The sequence below is a fragment of the Plecotus auritus genome, assembly GCF_963455305.1.
Source record: "Plecotus auritus genome assembly, chromosome: 4".
NCBI classification, from domain to species: domain Eukaryota; kingdom Metazoa; phylum Chordata; class Mammalia; order Chiroptera; family Vespertilionidae; genus Plecotus; species Plecotus auritus.
The window spans coordinates 93,403,338-93,427,558 of record NC_137775.1 but is presented as its reverse complement, the minus strand read 5'-3'; the positions used below and the strand labels follow the sequence as shown (position 1 = coordinate 93,427,558).

Here is a 24,221-nt window from a genome sequence, read left to right as displayed (position 1 = left end):
AGCAGTTCGCAGAGACCCCAGCGGCTGCAAGCACAGAGGAGTGCCACCAGCCAGCGAAGCCCCGAGACCTTCACGGCGACATGCTGAGAACAGAGAATGGAAGGCTCCGAAGTGCCAGGCTGTACTCTGTGCCCACAAACTTCAATGCCACAGACTCCGGGAGAAAGTCACTACTCATTTTGAAAGGACTGAATCTAAGACAGCAGCCTTCCCCTTACCTGGCTGGAAATGACGTCCCTCAAAAAAGCAGTGCTTGTGTTTAAGGTCTTTGGGAATGTCAACACTATTATGATAAGAAAGTGAAAAAACATCTCCTCTGAGGAGAGCCTGAAGGATGTGTCATTATTAAGAACTTGGAGACAGGGGGGTGAATTACTTTTTATAAAGCTTAATGATTCAAGCAGGCTCGGAGTGTATGTGCTACCTGCTCCTGCAAAAGATCAGAGGTGGGAGGCTCCTCTCCATCAGCAAAGAGGGGCTGGGTGGGCAAACACCTTTCCTGATGGGGACAAGGGTTTTGGAGTCGGAAGAGGTGGGAGATGGGCCTGGTCATGGCAGCAAGCTGGTATGAAGCTTCCTATATTTTTCTTTTTGCTTTTTTGTTAATCCTCACCCAAAGATACTTTCTCCATTGACTTTTAGAGAGTGGAAGGTAGGGAGGGAGAGAGAAAGAGAGAGAGAGATTGGCTGCCTCCCACACACACCTCAAGCAGGACCTAGAAATTGCACCTGCAACCCAGGTATGTGTCCTTGCCTGGGATTCAAACCCATGACTCTTCAGTGCATGAGCCGATTCTCCACCCACTGAGCCACACCAGCCAGGGCTGAGGCTTTCTATTTTAAGGGGATAAAGTTACAGGCTATGGGGGCAGAGGGAACAGATGAGGCTGGAAGTGAAAAGCTATTCAACAAGTCCCCAGGTTAGGAGAAGGGATGACCACCAGAGTGGTCTGGGCAGGGCTGTCTGAAGCCTGCAGGGAGCGTCCTGGCCAAGGAGGGAAGTGCTACCAGCCAAGAAGGGCCAGAATGGCCTGTGAGGACACAAGGAACCACTGAAGCCCTGCGGGCGTCAGCACTGAGAATCTTACCAGACCTGGAGGTCAAACCAAGGGCTTCTAGGTCGGGCTATACATTTGCATACTTCAGCCAGTGTGAACTGCCCTCTGTAACTGGTTGAAGGGAGGAAGAAAGGCTAGCAGAGGCAGCATTGATATTGCGGACAGATCTAAGGCTTTGCAGCCAGACTTACTGTGTGACCTTGGGCAAGTGACTTAACCCCTCTGAGCCTAAATCCTTTCATTTGTAAAATCGGCATAACAATTACATAGAGAGGCTGCAGTGAGGATTCAGTGAGGAATGCATGTGAAACCCCAACACAGTCCCGGAAAACGCAGGTGCTCCCTAACAGCAGTTTCTTCCCAAAAGCTGGGCTTCCGCGTCCATCATTGTATGGTATGTCTAGAGCTGTGCTGTCCAATGGGGCCAGTATGAGCCACATGTGCCTCCAAAAGTGGCTGGTCTGAACTGAGATGTGGCATCCGTGCAAAACATACAAAACTTTGTGCCACAAAAGTTAAATGTCCTATTAATAATTTTGTAGTGATTATGTGTGGAAATGATAATATTTTGGATATATTCAGTTAGATAACATATATAATGAAAATTAATTTCACCTATTTCTTTAACTTGTTTTAATGTGGCCACGGAAAATGTCAGATGCCCCTGTGGCTCCCACGTCATGCCTATTGTTCATGCTGATGTAGACGTTAGATGAAAGCAGGCTGGGAAGCTGTGTTCCAGAAGCTCATTTGTGTGTACACTTTGGGTTTGTGCTTTGGGCTGTACTGCGTCCCCAGTAAGAGACCCTTTGTGCAAAAGTGCCTCCAGGCTCAACCAAAATGGGTGGAAGGCACACGTGCGCCCCTAGTGGCTCAGTGTGGTGGTGGCCCCGGCCCAGGAAAGAAGAGGCAGGTAGTATGTGAGAATCTGTTACCAGGTGGGACAGGCCGGTAGCGGGGGATGGGCTAGTCTGTTTTAACCCGGAGCTTTATTCCAGATCCCTCCACTGCTCTGTACTCCAGAAGACGGCCTCATTCTCCTTTTTTCATGTTTCCATCTTACACGTGAACTTGACAGGGAGCAGGTTCCCGCCAGGCAGTGACAAACAGGTGTGAGGGCAAATGCCACTGCGAAGCCCCGTTAGAAGACCGCAGCGTTGCCAGAGAAATGGACAGCAGACACTCACAGACACGAGAAAGCTCTTTTTTCTCTCTCCCAAGAAGCGTGGTTGGTTGGTTGTTTTTAAAACTGTACATTTTACTGTACATTTTTTTTTAGCAAAGGAGAAGATTGGCATTTGTATTCTGACCACAGGAATGATGCTTTCCAAAACCCCAAGTCAGAAACATGACAGACACACGCAAGTACATATCATGTCACGACAGAGCTCCGAGCCACTGATGGGAACAGACGTCGGGTTCCCCCTCCCCGTGTCCACCATGTTCCCTCAGGTGTCTGAACCCAAAGGCAAAAAGAAAGGTGGTGTTTGGGGTCACTTCTTCAATGGCTACATTTTGAAAGGCTGAGTGAGAAAGGTACAGAGGAGAGGGAGAGGAGGAAAACAGGGCGGGGAAGCAGGAGGCGGGAGAGAGTTCAGGTCCCATCTGTAGGCACCTCGTGAGCGGGGACGGTCTGTGCTCTGGCACAGGGACTGGCCTGGGAAATTCACCTGTGGTCTCAGGAAGAGACTGGCCTGGTCTGTGAATGACCTGACGGACTGGGGAAGGCAGAGAGTCACAGGAAGAAAAAGAGTGAAAACAGGAGGTAGAGGGAAGGTGAGGTGAGGGGAACGGGAGGGTGGGAAGGAAGGGTGAAGGCATGGGGTTCGGAGGCTCCTGGGCTGGAGCTGGAAGGCAATCCTGCATAGACAGTCCCCACCCTCCTGTGTGCTCTGGGCTGGGGTGGGGGCCACAGCTCAGCTCCAGGCCTGAGCCCATCAGGACTTTGCAGTCCAAGATAGACTCACCTGTATGCTCTGTCTGCTGTGTGGTTGGCAAGTAGAAGAAGGAGGGAGAGGGACAAGAGGGCCTAGAGATCGTGGCGGAGGCTTGGGAGGGGGAGAATGAATTGGGGAGACCAGTGAGAGGTAGTGCGTTGGCAATGCGGAGAGGCCTGGACTGAGGCCAGGAGAGACAGATGCGGGCAAGTCCTTCAGAGGCTCCAAGGGCAGTTTCTGTGGGAGAGTGGGGGTGACCCCACCTGGAGGGAGCCCACATGCCCCTCCCATCACCATCGTGTCATTTCCACAGACGGATCCCGCTCAGAGACGTCATCCATGGAAGGCCCCCCAAGCCCCACCCTGAGCCAGCTCCTTCAGGGACAAACAGAGGACAGACTCTAGACACAGAAATGCCCTGGACAGGGTACAGGCCTGGGAACAGAACCTCTGCCCCCAGGAGGAAGGTAGCCTTGGCCTCTGTGCTGACGTGGCCACTAGCTCACAGTGTGACCTTGGGCAAGTCCTTCTACTCTGGGGGCGGGGAGAGAGGGTCATGGAGATAATGCAAGCACCTCTTCCAGCTTCCAAACTACGGCACTGGAAAGGCTCAGCTCTCCCTGCGAAGCCTCCAGGATCCCCCATGCCCAGCAGGAGGGGGAGGGGCTGCTCCACCAGCCTGTGCGCCCCCGGGCGCCGAGCTGGAGACCCCACATTTAAAGCTCGGGAGTTCATGAGTCCTTGGAACTGGAATGGAACAGGAGGCCCGGTGAAATCTAGTATTTTGTGATTCAGGGGACTGAAGTCCAAAGAGAGGAAAGAACTTGAGGCCCCAGTGTTTTTAGCTGGTTGATTCGGTGGTGGCTCTGGGACCCTGACTCAGAGCGCTGGACTCAAAGTCCAGCTCCTATGACAACCCACCTTGCCTTCCTTACAAAGTCCTCTTGGCCCACCACATGCTCATGGGGACTTCCTGTCCCAGCTCCCACCCAAAGAGGCACAAATCCCAAAGGAACTCCAAGAGTTTATATCCCTCAGGCCCTGAGCCTCAGAACCCCAGCACCTCTCCCGGACACGGGGAGTCCTGGGAGCCACCTGGGGTTTAAGCTGATGTGATGGATGTGGAGAGTCATGTTTGAGAGCAAAGGAAGCTGGGTCAGTTATGGGGGTCACTCAACCCTCCAACTGTGGGGATGGCTGCGAATAATAAGGGGTCTCCCGCAAACACGCGTGGAACCAGCATCCACCCCTTCTCTCCATTGGCAGTGACAGCCATGCAGAGCCCCGGAACTGGTTTTCAGCAAACTCCCTGTTATCTGTGTGAGTGAAGAGGGGGTGCTTGGGAAGTGGGAGAAAATAAATTAAGCAATAAAAACAACACCGGAACCGGAAGCAATCAAAGCGCTTGCTTATACGCTGCATTTGTGATTGGAAAAGCAAGTCAGCCTTTCCAAACCTTCAGGGCTCATCTGACACTTGGTGGTCAAGTCCCGTTCCCTGAGCACACCCTGCTGGGCAGGGGGTGGGGGCAGGCCTGGGAGGTGCTGGGGGAGTCCACTGCGAGACTCAACTGTCCCTGGATGTAAACATCACTATGGAAACCCCACAAAGACTTGCCAGTAAAGATTCCCCTTCCACCTGCAGGAGGAGGGGGACACCCCGAGCCTACACCGTGCTCTCCATCACCCACTCGGAGCTGCCAAACGTGCCCCGGGCGCCCACAAGGTCACTCTCCTCAAAGGGCAAGAGCATGCCATTGACAGAGAGGCTGCGCTTCGTCCAGATGTTCGAGACCCTCCGAGGGGGGCTGTAGCCAGCCGGGGCGCCCCCTCCTGCTGCCACTGCTGCAGCTGCGAAGTCCCCCATGTCGAAGGAATGGCTGCGTTTGGCCTTGCCCTCCAGGGGCAGGGGGAGCAGGCTCCTGGCCCGGGCCGCAGGTGGTCCCAGCAGCGGCTCTCGGTCTGAGTGGTGGCCCCTGGCATGTGTCCCAGACCCTCTCCCGCCTGGAGTCCTGGAGTCCAGCAGCTCCTCCCTTCTCTGACTCTTGAGGTCCAGGGAGGCGAAGGCCCCCATCAGGCGGTCAAGGTTGGGCTTGGGGCGCGGGGCAGGGGGTGGGGGTGGGAGCCTCCAGGGGCCCCGCCCCAGCGCCCCGGCCTCCCCACTGCCCAGGGAGCTGGAGGAAGAGGAGTCACTGCCGCGGGCCAGGCTGGGACTGAAGTCCAGCAGCTCATTGCGCACCACCACCTTGGGCGGCCCTGGGGCCGGGGCGGGGGCCCCGCTGGGCACACCACCCACAGTGGGCAGCTGCGCCCCATTGGTCTGCGAGTGCACGTTGCTGACAGTGGCGGCCACCATCTTGCCGGGGGTGTCGTGGTTGCAGACCTTGTAGCGCACCAGGAGGATGATGATGAAGACCAGTAGCGTGGCCACGATGATGCCGCCGATGACCAGGATCATGGTGCCGCCCAGGATCTGGCTGTGCATGGACTGGCACTGCGGGTAGTCAGCCTTGGTGAAGAACTGGGCACAGCCCACGATGTTGGTGGCCGTGAGCGTTGTGGCAGTGTCGTCCCACATGGCCAGCACGCACAGGTCATAGCCGGTCCCGGACACCAGGTTGTTGACCACAAAGGCCTTGTTGGAAGCTGGGATCATCCTGGGGTGGGTGGGGGGACACAGAAGGGAGCGATGGGAGGGACAGCAGAGTGGTGGGGGTCAGAGGCAGAAACAGAGGGGGATTGACACAGGACAGGCAGAGAAGTGGGGGTGAGAGAGACAGACGGACAGAGGGACACAGTATGAGGCAGTGCAGGAGAGGGACAGGTGAAGAGACAGGGAAGGAAGAGGTGGGCGGAGAGGAGGCAGAGGGGGCGAGAAGTGGAGGGGCAGGCAGGGGAGGGGAGCATAGGACATAGTGAAAAGGTCAGATGCGAGGAGAGGGCCCCAGGTAAGAACCCAGGAAAGACAGGTAGAGTGAAGAGGGCAGTGAGGGAGAGTCAAGGGTAGGCGTGCCAGAGGTAGATGTCCACAGACATCATCCGTCAACGTGGGAACCACCCAGAAGAGGTGGGAGTGAAGGCAGGTTAGTGGAAGCAGAGGCAGGGAAGGAGTTTAGAGATGGAAGCACAGAGAAGAAAGGAGAGAGCCAGCAGAGATGAGGGAGGAAACACGGGGAAGGCAGAGGGAGACACAGAGGCAGAGGTTAAAGGCCTGAGGAAGCAGCAGAAATTAAACAAAGGGACCCCCCTCCTGCCTCCTGCCCCAGCCCCGCTTCGCTTCTGCCATGTCTGCTGCAAATATCCCCGAGGCTCCTGGGAAGGGGAGGGGGTGAGAGTCAGGTTGGCCCTGGCCCTGGGCCAGCCCACCTGAAGGCTCGGTCCCCCCTTGCCCTGTCCTTGGAGGCTCATCAACATTGACGAAGCCTCCTCTCGGGGTCCCGAGCTGTACTGAGCCACAGACAAGGCCCTGACCTCAGGCCTCGGCCATGCTCATCTCCAGATGGCCGTCATGCCTGGGCAGGGGAGGTGTGCCAGGCAAAGTGGGGGCGGGGGCAGTGTTGAAGACTAGAGGGTGATTCTGCTTCCCAGAGGGAAGGACGGTCCTCCGTCACAGCCATAGCTGGCAGGGCACAGAGATTTGCAGAAAGAGGTACTCTGGCCGGGGAGGCCTCCCAGGGTCCCTTCACCCTAGGGGAGGGTTTGATGAGCAGCGGTATCCCCACAGTGGGACCCATCCATGGTATCCTGGGCTGTTCCTACCTGGATGCCAGCCCTGATCTCTGAGCCCTCGTTCAGGTATCACAACTGTGCTGTTTCCAGAGAGGATGCCTATGTTACCCATAAACCCTCCTGCAGAAATACACATTGTCCTCAGCCTGAGGGTGCCATGTCCCCCTCTGCAGCCTTCACAGAGCCCCCTGCTCCCAGGGGCCCTCCATTCTCCTACCTCTGCTATTAAAGGGCTCCATCAGCGGCCGTCAACTCCTCACTCCCAGAGCCAGGCAGCTTAATTGAGACCTCAAATATGAAATTCCGGGGCTGAGAACTTCCACCAGGAAAGCCCATGTTGGGGAGGGGAGCTGACAGGCAGGTATTGACATCCCGTCAGCACAGCCTGGAGCTCTGCCTCCCTCCTCACCCGCCCAGCTGTTCTGCTGGGGACTCCACATGGAGGGCCCTTCGTCCCCCCCTCACCCTGAGTCCATAGCTACAGAGCTAGAGGCAGAAGAGTCAGGATCCAGCCAGAGCCTATGGACATTGCGGAATCCTGTGCTCTCATGTCAGGGAAGCTGAACGACCAAGACTCAGAGAGGCTAAGTGTCTAGCCCGAGGTCACACAGCTGAACGGCTGGGGTGGGGCAGTTGGGACTTTAACCCCAGCCTGTAGTTCCATAGCCTGGGCTTGCTCCTCCCCACAGGACAACCAGGGGCATTTTCCTCATCTCTGTGAGAAGCTGCCTGCCTGCAGCCTGTCAGCCACCTCCTTCCTGGATCAGCGCTCAGCGGCCCCTGCGCCTCACACTCCTCCACCAGCAGGTCCCTGGCCTGCAGGGCCATCTCTGGGCAGAGCCACAGGAGCCCTCTGTGGCCAGTGCTACAGGCCCACTTCCCTCCCCTCGGGGTCACGTTGCAAGTTAGAGAGGCGGAAGGCACCACACCCAGACAGTGGCAAATGCCCAGAGCAGCTGGGGGCCAGGCTGTCAGTGCCCTGTGCCTGCCACCTCGCTGAGTCCTGCAGCAACTTCCTGAGATGGCCCTTGGTGGGCTTCTCCTCCTGCAGATGAAACCAACTCGGGGGGCAGGAAGCAGACATAAGGGGACAGACCCAGGGGCAGGAAGCAGACCTAAGGGGACAGACCCAGGGGCAGGAAGCGGACATAAGGGGACAGACCCAGGGGCAGGACGCGGACATAAGGGAACAGACCCAGGGGCAGGAAGCAGACATAAGGGGACAGACCCCAGGGGCAGGAAGCGGACATAAGGGGACAGACCCAGGGGCAGGAAGCAGACATAAGGGAACAGACCCAGGGGCAGGAAGCGGACATAAGGGGACAGACCCACAGGCAGGAAGCGGACATAAGGGGACAGACCCAGGGGCAGGAAGCAGACATAGGGAACAGACCCAGGGGCAGGAAGCAGACATAAGGGAACAGACCCAGGGGCAGGAAGCGGACATAAGGGAACAGACCCAGGGGCAGGAAGCGGACATAAGGGGACAGACCCCAGGGCAGGAAGCGGACATAAGGGAACAGACCCAGGGGCAGGAAGCAGACATAAGGGGACAGGCCCAGGGGCAGGAAGTGGACATAAGGGGACAAACCCAGGGGCAGGAAGCAGACATAAGGGAACAGACCCAGGGGCAGGAAGCAGACATAAGGGAACAGACCCAGGGGCAGGAAGCGGACATAAGGGAACAGACCCAGGGGCAGGAAGCAGACATAAGGGGACAGACCCCAGGGAAGGGAGCAGACATAAGGGGACAGACCCAGGGGCCGGAAGCGGACATAAGGGAATAGACCCAGGGGCAGGAAGCAGAAATAACTGGCAGAGCTGGCACTCAAGCCCAGGCAGCCTGGCTCTTGTCCACTGAGTCACCGCACTCTGCCCCTCATGGGGCACGAGCAGTGTGAGAGCAGGTCCATTGGGGATGGGGATGGGCCACTTGTTTATTGAACCCCTGTTATATGACAAGGTTGCCACATTCTGTTGCATTTATTGTTCACAACAACCTCAGGACCCAGGAGGTGAACCACGGGCCCAGAAATCATCTCACTGTTTAAACCATCTTCTCTTAGGAAGCAGGGCCTGATCCTAATGCTAATACTAATACTAATACCAATATCAATACCAATACAAATGCTAATACTAATAACAATACCAATACCATACTAATACCAACACCAACACCAACACCAATACCAATTCTAATACTAATACTAATACCAATACCAATACTAATATTAATACTAATACTAACACCAACACCAATACTAATACTAATACTAATACTAATACTAATACTAATACCAATACCAATACCAATACCAATACAAATGCTAATACTAATAACAATACCAATACCATACTAATACCAACACCAACACCAATACCAATTCTAATACTAATACTAATACTAATACTGATGAAGAGGAGTAGTTAACACTGAGGCCTGACTCTGTGCCAGGCAATTTCCTGAGATCTGTAAGATGATTAATACTCATTTAATCATCCCTACATTTGTTGGGGACGTTGTTACTATCCTCTCCCTTTTACAGATAAAGAACCTGAACAGAAAGGCTAGCCGTCTGCCTAGTGGCACTCCAGTAAGTGGCAGAGCTGGGATCTGGGCAGGCAGCCTGCCCCCAGCACCTCTGCTCCTGACTGCCGTGCCACACAGCCACTGCCCTGTTCTCTGGCCTCCGCAGGTCACTGCGAGGGGCTCAGCCTGGCCTCTCTCCCCCTTGCCTCCCAGTCAGGGAAATCATGCTGTGATGGAGCACAGCTGGGCTGTGCTACCAATGATGGTGTGATAGGGCTGATCCTTGGCACCAGGGGTGAAGGGTCAGGCTTGGAAAAGCCCCACACAAGAATTGGCCTTTAGAAGAAAGCTGCTCCTGGTTCCTGTGTGTGTGCGTGTGTGTGTGCGCGCGCACACACACACACACTTACAGGAGAGTGGCAGCCAGGTGGCTCAATACAGCCTCTGGCAGTCAAGTTTGCCTTTACCAATAATAGCACTAACCGGTGATGACATGCGCCACGTGCTAACCTTGTGCTCTGAAGTTTACATGCTTTCCTCTCCCAACAGCCCTAAGGCGGGAGTCATTCCCATTTAGGGAAGGAAGGAGCTCAGCAGCTCTCACTCCATGGGGGCCCTGGTGGAGCTGAGGGAGCTCTGGATCCACTGGGACTCAGAGCTCACACACCTAGAAGCAAGACCGCTCCCTCCTGCAGGCAGCAGAAAGAACAAACTGCACAGAAAGCCATGTGGAATGGGCACTATGCGGACTCCAGGACAGACCCCAACTCATCTCCTGCCTATGTGGTCTTGTCCACCCCCTCATGGGCCCCCACTGGACCAGCCACTGAATCCTAGGCCAGATCTGGATCCTGGATCGACCTTCATTCCCACCCACATCCCCCCGCTCCCTGGCTGGCAGTCCCCCTCTGGACTTGTCCACACTCACACTGGCTCAGGCCTCACGTCTCTGGTCTGAATGAATGCCGCAGCCTCCCGCCAGCTTCCCCGCCTCTAGTTGTGCTCAGCACCATCTCCTCCAGAGAGCTGCATCTGACTGAAGCACACCTCCGGCCCTGCCCTCGCCCCCGGAGACCCGCTCCAAGGGCTGTCCATGACCTTGGAGGCACAGCTCAAGCTCCTGAGCTGAGCTCCCACACCTGGCTGCCCATCACATTCTCGGCCTTCCACCCACACACCCTCTAACTTGGTGCACATTCTTTAGGGAAACACTGCACATCGGTCAGGCTTTTCAGGGCAGAAGGCCCACTCCCAGAGGGACACTAAGACTTTACTTACAAGACGACTCATTACCAAGGGGTGGGTAGGAGGTGGGGGACCACGAGGGGATGTGCGATAACTCATGGTTGGCAGCGCCAAGCTGTGACCCTCTCTAGGCCTGAGCACACCAGGGGAGGTCACCAAACCCAGAAAGGAGAGAGAATCATGCAGCTCCACCCTACTCGGTGCAGCCCACAGCCGGATGCTGGTCCATGAGCTGTCACTTCCTGGTCCATGAACAGACAGTACAGAAATGGAGAGTGAGCACTGAGAAAGGGGCACCACCATTTGGAACTGATGGTGACATCCAAGTGCATGACCCCTTTCCTGGCAGTTTATTTCTATTATATTCTTACAAGAGCACCGGTCTGCCCTGGACCAGGGACGGCAAGGCAGCTCCAGCCCTTCACCACGAGCAGCTGGAGCAGCGCCGACCGGGCAGCGTTTCTCCGCCAGGGCACAATTGGTATCTCGGCTGAGGGGTTCTTGGTCTTGGTGGCTGTCCTGTGCACTGGAGAGTGTCTCAGCATCCCGGCCCCACCCCACAGGATGCCAGTAGCATCTCCAGCTGTGACAGCCAGAGGTGTCTCCAGGCACTGCCCAATGTCCTAGGAGGGAGAATCACCCCCGTGGAGACACATTGGTCTGGGAAATTTAGACGAGGGGCAGGGGCAGCCAGGGGCAATCTTACAGCATGGGAACCAGACAAAAAGGACCCTGACCCCACTCTCTTCCCTCCGCCCACTCCTCTGCTCCTATCCCCAGGGCTGAACCTAAGCAGAAGCCAGAGTTCATGGCTGCATACTGGCCAGCCTCCCAGGGCACCCAGCAGGGTGAAGAAGGGGAGTGGACGGAAAGGCAAGCGATGATCTCTGGCACACCCCCCCGTCACAGCCTCAAATTATGAGAGGTTCCTTCCCGTCACACAAACTGGTGACATTTCTGTTAGCGGAAACCATGAATTGCTATTTTAAGTTAAGTTGCTCCAATGTGTTAAATTTAATTAAGCTCACATGCTCTAAAACACAATTTAAAACGGCAACCCCAAGACTTGCCCAAGGAAAACAACACGAGCGTAAGAGGCTGCTTCTGAGTGTTTTTTTTTTCTTTTTTTCCCCCTATTAATGTTCATTTGGAATTTCTTCATTTAATGTAACACTAGCAAACACATCTACAGCTGACACCAGAGGTTTAAGAAGAAATCACAGCATACTGGCTATTCTACTGCTTGCTCTCAGACCTGGCTTCCTTTCCCTGCCCTATCGGCCTGATAAGGAACTACATTTCCCAGGCCCCCTTGCCTGTTCCCAGGCTCCTTTGCCCTCAGGCTTCCAGATAGAGTTGGCCAGTGGAAGCCCTGGAGGAAGACTGGAGCATAGGAAGAGGGGAGGCTCCCTGCTGGCTCCTGAAACTCCTCTATGATCCCAGTTTCCGGGGTTCTCCCTTCTTCCAAAAGGAGTTGGAGCTCAGGCTCTGGTCACACCATCTCCTCCATGCCCCTCCATCCTGGAAACCTCTGATCTCTCCTCCACCTGGTGACCTCATCCCTCCTTTGAGGCCTGACCTCGCCCAGACCTGCTCCTGCGCTCTCCTCCCACAGCCATTGCCTTTGGTGGACCTCTCGTCCATGCTGTGTCTCCCATGAGGCCACGCTCTGCTTCCTATTCATCCTTGTATCTCCACTGCCAATCATGATGTCTGACTTGGAGTCACTGCTGAGCAAATATTTACCCTGCGGTTGCGCAGTGAATGAGGGGTGCTTTGTTAAACCTGAAGGCCTATCTATACGAATGTAAGAGGTTCTTATTTCAGTACGATAGCTGGCTAATGGTGACTCTCAGGCACCGCTGTGTGAAGGTTTTCCCAGAGAGGCATGTTTCTATATCCCTGAGGTTCGCTGCAGGGGCTCCTGACAGCATTTACGGATGTGATGTGGCTGTGTGGGGTGTGTGAGTGTGGGCATGTACATGAAAGTCTGTATGTGTGTGTGTGTCTGTGGCACAGTGTGCAGTGGTATGTCTGTGTGTCTAAGTATCATTTGAGAGCTGAGTGTGTGTGTGTGTGTGTGTGTGTGTGTGTGTGTGTGTGAGAGAGAGAGAGAGAGAGAGAGAGAGGGAGGGAGGGAGAGAGAGAGAGAGAATGGGTGTTGTGTTCACATATATATGGTCCAGAAGGTTCTGACCCCAGGCAATGCTAGTTCCTGCTCTGCCCCTCTCCTGCCTTGTCCCTGTCCCCTCCCCTCCCCCCAGGCTCCCACACCTCTCCTGACACTTCACTTCTGAGGTGACTCCCCTTGTGACCTCTTCCAGAGACAACTGCAGGCCAAGCTTGCTCCTTCCTAATTGCTACCATTAAAGGCGTTTGAGGCTCCCAGAATGGGAACAGGAAATTCTAGGAGTCGCCACCCAAAGCCTGTAAACTGACTCCCAAGTCCACTCTCCCCTCTCAGACCACAGTCCCAGACTTCCTTGCAGGTTGGGGTGCCCACGTGCTGACTCCTGGCAAGTGGATGAGGTGGCAGCAGTGTGTGCGACCTCTGGCCAGGCCTTCAGAGAGAGGGAGCACCAGCCTCTCCTCCTCCTTCCCCTATGCTGGCTGCACCCTGGGTGTGTGGCCCTCCTGACCACGCAGAGGACAAGGCCAGGGGGTGGAAGCCTGCGTCTGCGTCTGCAGTGAGGAAGGCTTCCTGACTAAGAGTGTCGTGCTGGGCTCCTAGGACCAGGACTCAAGATTCGGTTGTGCTTTAGCCTTTATGCGATCACAGTAATTAGCTCTTCTGACTAACACGGCCCCTGCAGATAAGACAGGGAACCCTAGGAGTCTGATACACATGGCGAGTGACAGATAGGAGCTGATGAGTGTGTATTTGTGGAAGAATTGATGTCTACACAAGCAAGGCTGGTCTTGCTTCCCTGGAGTAGTCAGCAAATGCCACCTCTGTCATCTCAGCCTCCACCTCCTCAACTGCCCCAGCACAGCCACTTCTCAGGTGCCCTTCCCTCCCCTCCACCATCAGGGATGCACCAGAGCTGCCCACTGCCCCAGTCCCAATTTGTAGAAGGCCCATCCAGCTTCTCCACCCCACATCCCTGGCTCTGCACCCTCATTACTGGCTCTTCAAGACTATCAGGGCTGCCAAGCTCTTCGGCCAGATGAGATCTCAGGGCATATGAAAAGGCCTTGTTAGACCCAGGCTGGCCAGCCTGCCCTTTTCCTGAGAGCCCCAGAGGGGCCTGCTGCTTCTCTGCTCGGGCTGCGGGCGGGGTGCAGACATGGCTGGTCTGTCTTGCACACAGTTTATTGAGCTCTTACCATGTGCTGAGTGCTTGACCGGCAGGCCTCTTTGCTTCTGCACCCTGACTCTGAGGTAGGAATAATTACCCCACTTTACAGATGAAGAACCTGAGACCAAGTTCATGCTGGAACGTGGCTGAGCTAGTGCTGAAAGCCAGGTCTGCCAGGCGCGGAGCTTGGTCTCCCCCAGACTGCACTGCCCTGAACTGAATGCAGAGGAATCGGGTTTTAGCAGGAAGCAGGTCTCAGCGTTAGGCTAACTGTTTGATGGCGACTACAAATATTTATCTTCCTGGGATGACAGCTAACATTTATTGAACTCTTACTATATGTCAAGCAGCTTTGAGTAGTCTGCATGTATCCACTAACTTAATCCTCACGGCAAATCTACGAGGGATGGCCTCGCCCCTCCAGCAAGCAGAGGAGCCACACCCCTCCCACAGGCCCAGGTCAGGTCTGCAGAGGGGCTCATGGGAGGGGTGCTGTATGAAGGAGAGGGTGCCGCTGAGCCAAAGGAAACGCACCTCTGATCCTGGAGATCCAGGCCTCGGACCTTGAGGCTGGCAACGCTGAGCCAGCTAGACAGGGGGTGTGGGCAGTACCGGTCCTGGCTGCGGCAGGATGCATCGTGGCTTCACCCCCACAGCAGGACATGCTTTCTGCCCCTGTGGGTCCAGAAGTCTCTCCCAGAAGACACGTGGAGACAGTGTTAGTGGATCCCTGGCTTACCTTAGACAGGAAGTCAGGCCTCAGGGTGCCACGCCTGCAGGCTGTCCCTGCTCACCTCCCAGAGTGAGGACTCCCTGGTGACAGGTGAGGAAGTGCCTGCGGAGGGAGGCACTGCCTGTGCTCCTGACTCAGGCTCTGGCAGATCCAGTGGCCTGGGGGGGGGGGGGGTGGTGGCGGGGGAGGAGGAGGAGGAGGGGATGGCCAGCCCCTGTGTGGCTGAGACAACAGTGTGGCTCCTGCACGGAGAGGATAATGCCAGAGGGTCAGAGCGTGCATGCTGGCACTGACGGCAGGGTTCCAGCCCCAGAACGCTCACTTACCAGCCCTGTGACCTCGGCTTCTCTGCAAAGGGGAAGGGATGACAGGCCTCCCTCACAGGGTTGCTGTGAGGACGAAATGAGTCGGTGCCTGGCCCACAGTGAGTGCTACGTGTGCCAGTGACTGTGAGTGCGGGAATCACCGCGTCCCAGCGCGCACAGAGATGTGTCCAGCAGGCGTGAGGGTCAACGGCATACTGACCAGAGAGGCAGGCACACAGGTGCAATCTGGCTGTGTGTCTGGGCAAAGGCTGCTGCCCAGCCTCCCCCAGCCCAGGTGCTGCTCTGCCTGGCTCACCAGGACATCCGCCGGCTCTTTCCATTCTCTCTGCCACCTCCATTCACAGAGCACAGGAGGCTGGGCTGGGAGGGCCCGCCAGTCCCTCCCTAACAGGCTCCTCTGGCTGTCAGCACTCCACCTGCTCCCAGGGGCATGCCAGGCAGCCCACCCCAGCTGCACATACCCCTCCTGGCACAGAATCCCCGCTCACATGGGGCTGTGGTGACAGCTGCTGCCTCCTCCAACTCCCCAACCCAACCCCATGGGGGTCACCCGGAACAAGGTGTTTCTTGCTTTAACACGTGTCAGTGATTCCCACATTGCGTGCAGCTCTCTCAACCCACTGTGAGCCTTCCATTCTCCCCCGTTACCGCTTGCATTCCTCCCCATCATTCCTCGGGCATAGCTCCCAGCCTGTGTCCCCTCTCATCACACACCAGTGTGTCTTTGGCCCTCCTTTCTGAGGAGGTCTGAGCACAGAGAACTGAGTCAGACCCCACATTCCCCCAAACAGACATCACATTTCTGGTGAGGCCCCACGGGAAGCTGCATCCCATCCGGGCTTCCACCGAGCGAGCAGGCTGTCAATGGACATGCCCTGGGATGTCCCTGGGGTGGCTATCCAGCCATTTGCAACCACTCTGTTCCCTCGAGTGGCATTTCCACCATGGCAGGCTGAGAGACTCAGGGGAGCTCCCCCGCAAGGCAGCGCTCGCTCTCTCTCTCTCTCTCTCTCTCTCTCCTCATCCAAGTCTCTACAAATGTGGAACTTTTCTCTGTATTTAACTGTCTTTAGCTCCCAGTCCCAAAGAATTGGGTCAGCAGGTCTCAGGGGAAGGAGGTGGGCTTTGCAATCAAACAGAAATCTCTCTGAAGGCTGGTTCTGCCCCGATGGCCCACGTGCCTCAGGATCATTTTCCCTCTCTCTGAACCTCAGTTTGCTCACCTGTAAAATGGAGAAAGCAGTGCCAACCTCCTGGGCTGAGTGTGAGAATTAAGTATAGTGGGGTGGACACGGCGGCCCCTTCTGCTCCCCTCCCAGGCCCATTTGGTGCCCCGACGACTATGATGATGACAATGAGAGTTGTCATTTCTCTCCTTGAGGAGCTGAGAAAAGCCTGCTCAATAACAACTCATCACTTACAGGAAAAATGCAGGTGTCAGACCAATTACATTACACGTCGTTGGAAACTGAGGAGTATGAGAATAAAGAGTCCCCACCAGCCGCGTCCAGAACACACAGAGTCCTTACACCCAATGAGGAACCTGACCAGACAGCTCTCCCCAGTCGGCAGGTCCATAATGTCGTGAGGGCGCCACCCAGGGGCAAACTCACCTGCAGCACCAACCTCCTCTAAATGCTATCACAGGCTCTCCCAGATGCACACACACTAACATTGGAAAAACAGAGATTGCAGGGCGCTGCACATGGATCACAAGCAAAGTCCAGAAGCGGTTCCATAATGCCGTGTTCTGATGCACATTACCGCATTCGGAAAACTGGACGACGTTGTGTGAAGTGAGATAAGACAGACGCAAAAGGCACGCACTGTATGTCTCCACTTATATAAGGCACCAGGGTGGTCATATTCATAGAGACAGAAGGAGGGGGCTCTGGAGGGGGAGGGGAGTTGGTGTTTAATGGGCACCGAGTTTCAGTTTGGGAGGATGAGAAAGTCGTGGAGATGGATGGTGGTGATGGTGCATAACAATGTGAATGAACTTAATGCCACTGAAATACACACTTAAAAATGGTTAAAACAGTAAAATTTATGTTATGTACATTTTAGCACAACTTTCAAAATGGCAAAAAAAATCATCATAAAGCAAATTCTGCCAGGTGGGCAGGAAGAGCAGAGGCTGCTGGAAACACATTTGTTGCTCAGTCGCCCTCGGCAGGGGCTTCTTGGTCCTGCTGCCCGTGGGCTTGGTTGGCGCTGTCAGATTAGGGCTGCTAGGCAGCACTGGGGAGGGACGGGGGTCAGGGAGGGTGGCCCCTGACCATATGCCTGTCCTCTTGGCTGAAGAACAGGGCAGTTCTGGAGCAGAGTGTGGCACAAGTCAAATGCTCGTGGGAAAGAGGTCTTGGAAAATAAAGTGTGGTGGTTCACAGCGTCCATGTGGTGCCAGCTGGGCCTGGGTTCAAATCCCACCCTGCCAATGACCAGCTGTGTGGCCTGAGACAGATTACTCAGCCCTTTCTGCCTCAGTTACTAGGAATTCTGGGACCTACTTGGAGGACTGTTGTCAGGATTCTGAGGGAAAGTGTGTTAAACACTTGGCACAATGCTTGGCCATCAATGAGCGAACACTAGGTTTTGTTTCAGTGACAATGGTCGAGTCGCCGATGACCCCTACACAAGAAACAACCAAGATGAGATGAAGCCTTCGTTCATTGCATGGATGCGTTTTGGGGACCTGCCTTTTCCCGCAGTCATAACCTCCTCCTCTGTCCAATCAGAAGCTCCCTGAAGAAATGAATGGGATCAACCCCCGGGTTGAATTTGTGCTATGGTGACAAAAGCTTACTGACTGTGCGAAGTAGGTAAGTCACTGGGAATCTCTGGGCCTCACTCAGTTTTCTCGCCTGCAAAATGAGTTAATAATATTGATCACATGGCATCCTTATGGAATTAAATATGATATTTGTTCAGTAATGAGTTCAGTGCTTACAATGAGTTTATGCATGAGAAAGCAGCCATGATGACGTTTGATTTGGTGTCTGAAAGACCAGGTTCAAATCTGGGCCCACCATCTGCCAGCTGAGCCATTCTGAACAAGGAGCTGGCCTCCTCGGATTCTCAGCTCTCTCGTCTGTCAAATGGGAGTGATGACACTGCTGCCCAGGCCATGGGATGGTTGGGGAAACCTGCACAGATGTGTCTCCTTGGATGCAGTATGGAGGTAAAGCACTCACAGATGGGAACTGTCATTTTTCATAACTGGGCACTCAGCACATGCATGAGCGAGTGACCGAGACACCAACAGGCACATCCCTGAGGGCTGCTCCAGGCCTCACACCTGGAGGCTGGGCCCACGGGGAGTGGCCTGCTGACACCCGGTGCGCTGAGCTGCGGGGCACTTGCCCGTCGCCTCACCAGCAGACAGAAACCCTTCCTGCCAGTGGTCAGGAGGCGCCCGCTCAGCACTTCTCTGGGCTGTGCTTCTGCGGATCCTCCCTGGACACCAGGGCCTCTCCGAGCAGCTGGCCAGGAAGGGACTCATTGGGCTGGGCCAGGCATGACCTCGGTGAGAGGCCTCAGGTGGGCAGTGGAGAGGCTGCTCTGTCCCACCAAGTCAGGGCTCTGACCCCATCCCGACCCTGGCGCCAGAGGGAGGGAGGACGGCGGAGCAGAGCTGTGCCCAACCTCCAAATATCCTCAGGTCCAAGCCGGAGGGACAAAGCTCTGGGCCCGGCTATGTCACAGACTTGCTGTGTGGCTCTGGGCCAATCACTTTCCTTCTCCATACTTTTGTGCCCAATTCTGACATCTGAGAATTCCACCAAAGCATCACCCGAAGGGGGGGTGACAGGAGCAAGGGGGTGCAGCAGCAGGGCAGGTGGGGCACAGCCAGCAAAGTGTTGAGGGAGTTGGGGCAGTGGGTCCCCAGCCCTCAGAGCACACAGGATCTGACACCAGAGTGACCTGGGCTCTGGGCTCAACTGCCGACGCACAAGTTCCTGGTCTCACCTACTTGATTCAATTTCCCAGGGATTCAGTCTCGTTTGTAAAAGCAGTTTGCAAACCTAATTTCCAGACGCGTGTGAGGATTAGAAATGATGTCCACGAAGCCCCGGCATGCGACACAGGCCCAATAAGTCATAGTTGTATGGCAGGTCATTGAGGAACGCTGCTTCCTCTAACGCTGCTTCGCTCTAACGTTCATGAGGTGCTGCAGGGACTTAACTCTTTATTTATATCCGCTCGCCTGCGGGGAAATCTGATTGTTAGGCATCATTTCACTCATTGCAGAACCTATGGACAACGTTAAGTGAGGGTTTACTGTACGTGGTGAATGTTTACCCACTTTATCACCTATCATCTGCCTACCTGTCTGTCTGTCTATCGATCATCTATCCAACATTATCATCATCTTTTTTGTAGGGAGCACTAACACCATCCAACCCCCGTCTCCTGGCAGGATATCTTGCAGTGGCAGGTGAGCTGCTTGGGGGCTTCGGCAGGTGAGCTGCCTGGGGGCTTTGGTCGGTCGCCTTGGGGTTCAGGGTCTCTGTGTGGAGCAGGAAGAGGAGCCTCACTATGGGATTTACTTGTTAGCCAGGAGCTGCAGGTGAGGCTGGCCTGGCCTGGAGGTGCCTGTCCTGGTTTTGACTGAGAATAACTAAAAATAGCAGTTTCACTCTCTTCCCCTTTCCTAGCCCGGTCCAAGCCTGAGGACAGTCAGCTCCTGTGGGGACAATCAGCACAGAGTGGAGCCACTGAGTGCACTCAGTGTCCCTGCAGGATGGCTACGTGGGTCTGGGATCTTAGTGTGGACGTAATAGTGTGAGTCAGTCACGTGTGAGTAAACCACATGTGAATCAATCACGGACGCTCGCATCTGTGCTTTTGGGAGTCTCTGCAGCACTTTGCTTGGGGGTGTGGACCTGAGGCCTCAGGACTGGCGTCTCTCCTGCTCCTGGTCGGGCTGGGGAGAGGTCATGCCGGGACCACAGGGAGCAGGGTGAGGAGGACCGCTCCTGTCCCTCCCCACACAGGCAGGTGAGGGTGAAGCCCAGCAGGAGCCATTGGCCAGTGTGTGAGTCAGTTCTGTGGGTGTGTATGAGAGTACATTGGCCAATGTGTTGAGTATAGTGTGTGTGACTGTGAGTGTGTCTATTGGCCAGTGTGTGAAGAGTTCAGTGTGTGTATGAGTGAGTGCCCATTGGCCAGTGTGTGAAGAGTTCAGTGTGTGTATGAGTGTGTGTCTATTGGCCAGTGTGTGAAGAGTTCAGTGTGTGTGAGTATGAGTGTGTCTATTGGCCAGTGTGAGTGAGTATAATGTGTGTGAGTATGAGTGTGCCTATTGGCCAGTGAGTGAAGAGTTCAGTGTGTGTGAGTATGAGTGTGTCTATTGGCCAGTGTGAGTGAGTATAGTGTGTTGAGTATGAGTGTGTCTATTGGCCAGTGTGAGTGAGTATAGTGTGTGTGAGTATGAGTGTGCCTATTGGCCAGTGTGAGTGAGTATAGTGTGTGTGAGTATGAGTAGAAGTAACCCTGGTATGTGAGCAAAGCTGAGGGGAGGGTGTTGGCTGGAGGCTGTGGGTGTGTGCGAGCTCTGTAATGAGGTGGGCATCTGAACGAGCCTGTGTGCTGGAGAAAATGTCCTTGATAGGGCCTGCATGGCTGTGATCGGGCCCCACCAACCCCTGCCCCATCTCCTAGACTCTGCCCCTCGCCCTCTCTGCTGCAGCCACCCTGGCCCTTGCTGCTCCTTAGACACACTCCAGCCTTGGGGCCTTGCCTTGGCTGTTCCCTCTGCCTCCAATGCCCTCCTCACAGAGCTCTGCTTGGCTCACCTCCTTCAAGTCTTTGCCAGGTCTCCCCTCAGTGAGGTCCACCCAGCCCCACTCTGTAAAACTGCCATTTGCCCACCACGCCGAGCCTGGCCCTGCACTGCTGTTTCTTCTTTGCACGGCGCGTATGGCTCCCCACACCTCTGTAATTTACTCATTTCTCGGGCCTGGGCTTGTTTCTCACAGGACGAGGTTCTCCAAGTTGTTTTGTTCTCGGATGCATCCCAAGCACCCAGAATGGCAGCACTTACCCATTTTGCGGCACATCTGCCTCTGGTTACACATTTGTAATGTGGAAACGAGAATAGAAGCCATCCACTCCACGGAGTTGCTGGGCAGATTCAGTGAATGAATACTGTGAGCACCGAGAACAGTGCCCGGCACCCAGGTCAGTACTGTTAACTGTTATTCCCCCTTCCATCACAGCCTGGACACGAGGATTAAGCGAGTGACACATGGGGAGGCCCCAGCACGGGGCGGTCAGGCGGGTGGCGGTGCCTCATAGACACTTCTCACCAGCCCTTAAGTTCCCAGGAAGGAAAATCCCCTGACCTTCCCCAGACCTGGAACCCATCTTTCTGGATGCCCTTGGGGTTAGGAAGTTGGTAATCAGGACATTTATTACTTTTCAAAAAATCAAGAGGCCCAGTCAGCGTGGCTCAGTGGTTGAGCATCGACTTATGAACTAGGAGGTCACGGTTTGATTCCCAGTCAGGGCACATCCCCAGGTTGTGGGCTCCATCCCCAGTGTGGAGCATGCAGGAGGCAGCCCATCAATAATTCTCTCTCATCATTAATGTCTCTATCTCTCTCCCTCTTCCTTCCTCCCTGAAATTAATAAATATATATATTTTTAAAAATCAGGGAGGAAGCAAGCCCCCAGCCTGCCCCACCCAGGGCTGCACAGCTTCCTGCTCCTTTAGGTAGTTAGTGGAATGTGACCTTGACTGACAAGCCCATTCTCTGGGGGCAGGGCGGGGGGGAGGTGACTGCAGCTTGGACTGTGCAGGGCCCAGCGCTGGCTGGCCTAGGACTGCAGTGCCTGGTTCTCCCCCCAGCTCTGCGGCTCCCAACACCAACAGGCTGCATGACCCTGCGCTGTCCCCGTCTGGGTCTCTGCTCTTTTTGGGCGAGGGGCCGGGATTAGTCCATTCTAAGCTTTCTCCAGGCTCATCCATTCATCCACGAAGTTTCCATGGAGCCCCTAGCATGTCTCAGCGCTGCCCTAGGTATGGGATACAGCCATGACCACGGGACGCAAGCTCCTGCCCCGCGAGCTGACCTTGGTGGGGAGAGGGGGGTGGCAAGTGAGAACCACAGCTAGTGAATTATTAAGTATGTGAACAAGTGGAGCGGCTACGGACAAAAGGAAAAGCATCACAGGGTGAGAGACGGTGAACGTGCTAAGGCGTAGGGAAGGCAGGCTCAGCTCTAAGTGGGTGGTCGGGGGTAACCTCGTTAAAAGGGTGACATATTTATTTTATTTTATTTTATTTTATTTTATTTTATTTTATTTTATTTTATTTTATTTTATTTTATTTTATTTTATTTTATTTTATTTTATTTTTTAAATCCTCACCCAAGGACGTTTTTTAATGACTTTAGAGAGAAGAAGGGGGAGAGGGAGGGAGGGAGGGAGGGAGGGAGAAGGAAACATGGATGTGAGAGAGAAACATCAATTAGCTGCCTCCTTTATACACCCTGACCAGGGATCAAACCTGCAACCTAGTATGTGCCCTGACTAGGAATCGAACCTGCAATCTTTTGGTACGGGATGACACTCCAAACAACTGAGCCACCTGGCCAGGCTAAAAGGGTGACATGTGAGGTGAGGACCTACATTCTAGGAACCTATGAATCTCAGTGATTCTTGTCCAGTTCCAGAGAGAGCACTGTTTGGCTCTGGGGAGTCCCTGGGTCTTCCTTCGCCGTGTCTCTGAGCACCCTGCTCCAGCCTGCCCAGCAGGTGACAGGGCCAGAAGACAGATCAGCCACGTTTCAGGAGTGGTGAGTGATGTGCTGCTTTCCTTATTCACACTGCGACAGTTCACGGCTCCCGGGGCTCTGATGGGATAACTATGACCTCTCATTCTTCACTTTACTTAAGACTCAAGGTCAACGGCCCAGCTGTGATCTATCAGCTGCTCCCTCCACTGGACATCCATGAGCCAGGGAGCCTGGTGGCTGTCAGAGATCCAGGTGCCACCCTCCAGCCCTGCTCACCTGCCTGCCCCTCAGCACTGGGCCTGGCGGTGGCCCTGGGGGATGTGGCTCAGTGAGGGCAGAGACCAAGACACACATCTCTACTCTCTCCCCTGAACACACCCCATCCCTAGGTTTGAACCCATGACCCAGGTTTCATTTCAGTCCTGGGAGCAGGCAGCCGTGGGGAGGCTAAGCAGCTGGATTTCAAATGGCAGTTTGTAAATCAGAACGCCCAGCGCATGGCCATCAGTTTGCTCAGTGCGGAGGAGGGATGAAAGACATGCGTCCGCCTGCCCCCCTCCACGGAGCCCTGTGGCCCTCGGCAGCCGAGCCTCCGTTTTCACAGAAGCTGTGGTTTTGCTCCTCAGACGTTCCTGCACTGCCCGGGGGGTCTCCCACTGTCCACTGCAGCCCTCCCCACGCACCCACTGTTTCCTCTTGCTCCCCCTTCCGTGTGGGTTGGTTCCTACTTCTCCTGTGTCCTTAAGGGGGTTCTGAGTGACAGTGGCTGATGCTGTGGGCTCCTTAATAGATGAGGCAGCTGGGAAGGGCAGGCAGCATCTCTCTGCTCTCCATCCTAACGCATGTCGCATGTCGGGAGGAAGAGGAGTGGCCAGGAGCTCTCTCTGGAGCACAGCGAGCCTGGGTTTGCGAACTAGTTCTGCCACTTCCATGCTGGGAGGCCTCGTGTGGCTGACCCCCCTTCCTGAACCCAGAGATTCCTACCCTGTAAAGAGGGCTTAAGAGTAGCAGCTGCCTCCCGAGGGAGTGTGCGTGGTTGGTGCACTGGGAAAATGCACAGCAAGCACTCAGAGGCTAAGGTACACGACCAGTGTGTGAAGGTGCTGACCCCAGAGCCAGCCCGCCTGGGTTCACATCCCAGGCAGGACACCTTGGGCAGGCTACGTAACCAGTTTGTACCTCAGTTTTCTCATCCATAAAATCAAAATAGTAACTGCACCTTCTTGATCAGGATGCGGAAAGAATTAAATGAGTTAATAAGTGGCAACCACTTAGCGTAGTGCCTGGCACGCGCTAACTTCTCAGAAAGGTTGGCTTTTATTAGCATCCTCATTAGGGGAGGAGAAACCACCTGCATTCACTTGGCACTTTGACCTAATTTCCATCAATTGGTTTGTGATTTATAATCCATTTACTTTCAGCCACAGATAGGAGGTGACCTGCAACATACAAATCTGTGCAAAATGAGACAACTTTTTAAAATGTTTCATGACAGATCACACACACAAAAAGAATAAAGAAAGAAGAAGGCTGAACTAAAGGCCCGGGCCCCAGGCTGGTGCGTGTGACATCCACGTGCTAAGTTCGGCATAACTCCCACCTACCCACTGAGCTGCTACATAG

At 54.9% G+C, this 24,221-nt stretch overlaps 1 protein-coding gene across 1 annotated transcript in view; it reads right to left on the bottom strand.

Annotated features, from left to right (window-relative positions):
* Window positions 1-2,300: 2,300 nt before the first annotated feature.
* LRFN2 (leucine rich repeat and fibronectin type III domain containing 2) overlaps window positions 2,301-24,221 on the bottom strand; it is a 190,283-nt gene continuing 168,362 nt past the window's right edge. The window contains exon 3 of the mRNA XM_080665884.1: window positions 2,301-5,651. Coding sequence (XP_080522010.1) covers window positions 4,661-5,651 — 991 coding nt within the window. The 3' untranslated portion in view covers window positions 2,301-4,660. The remainder of the gene's footprint in view (window positions 5,652-24,221) is intronic.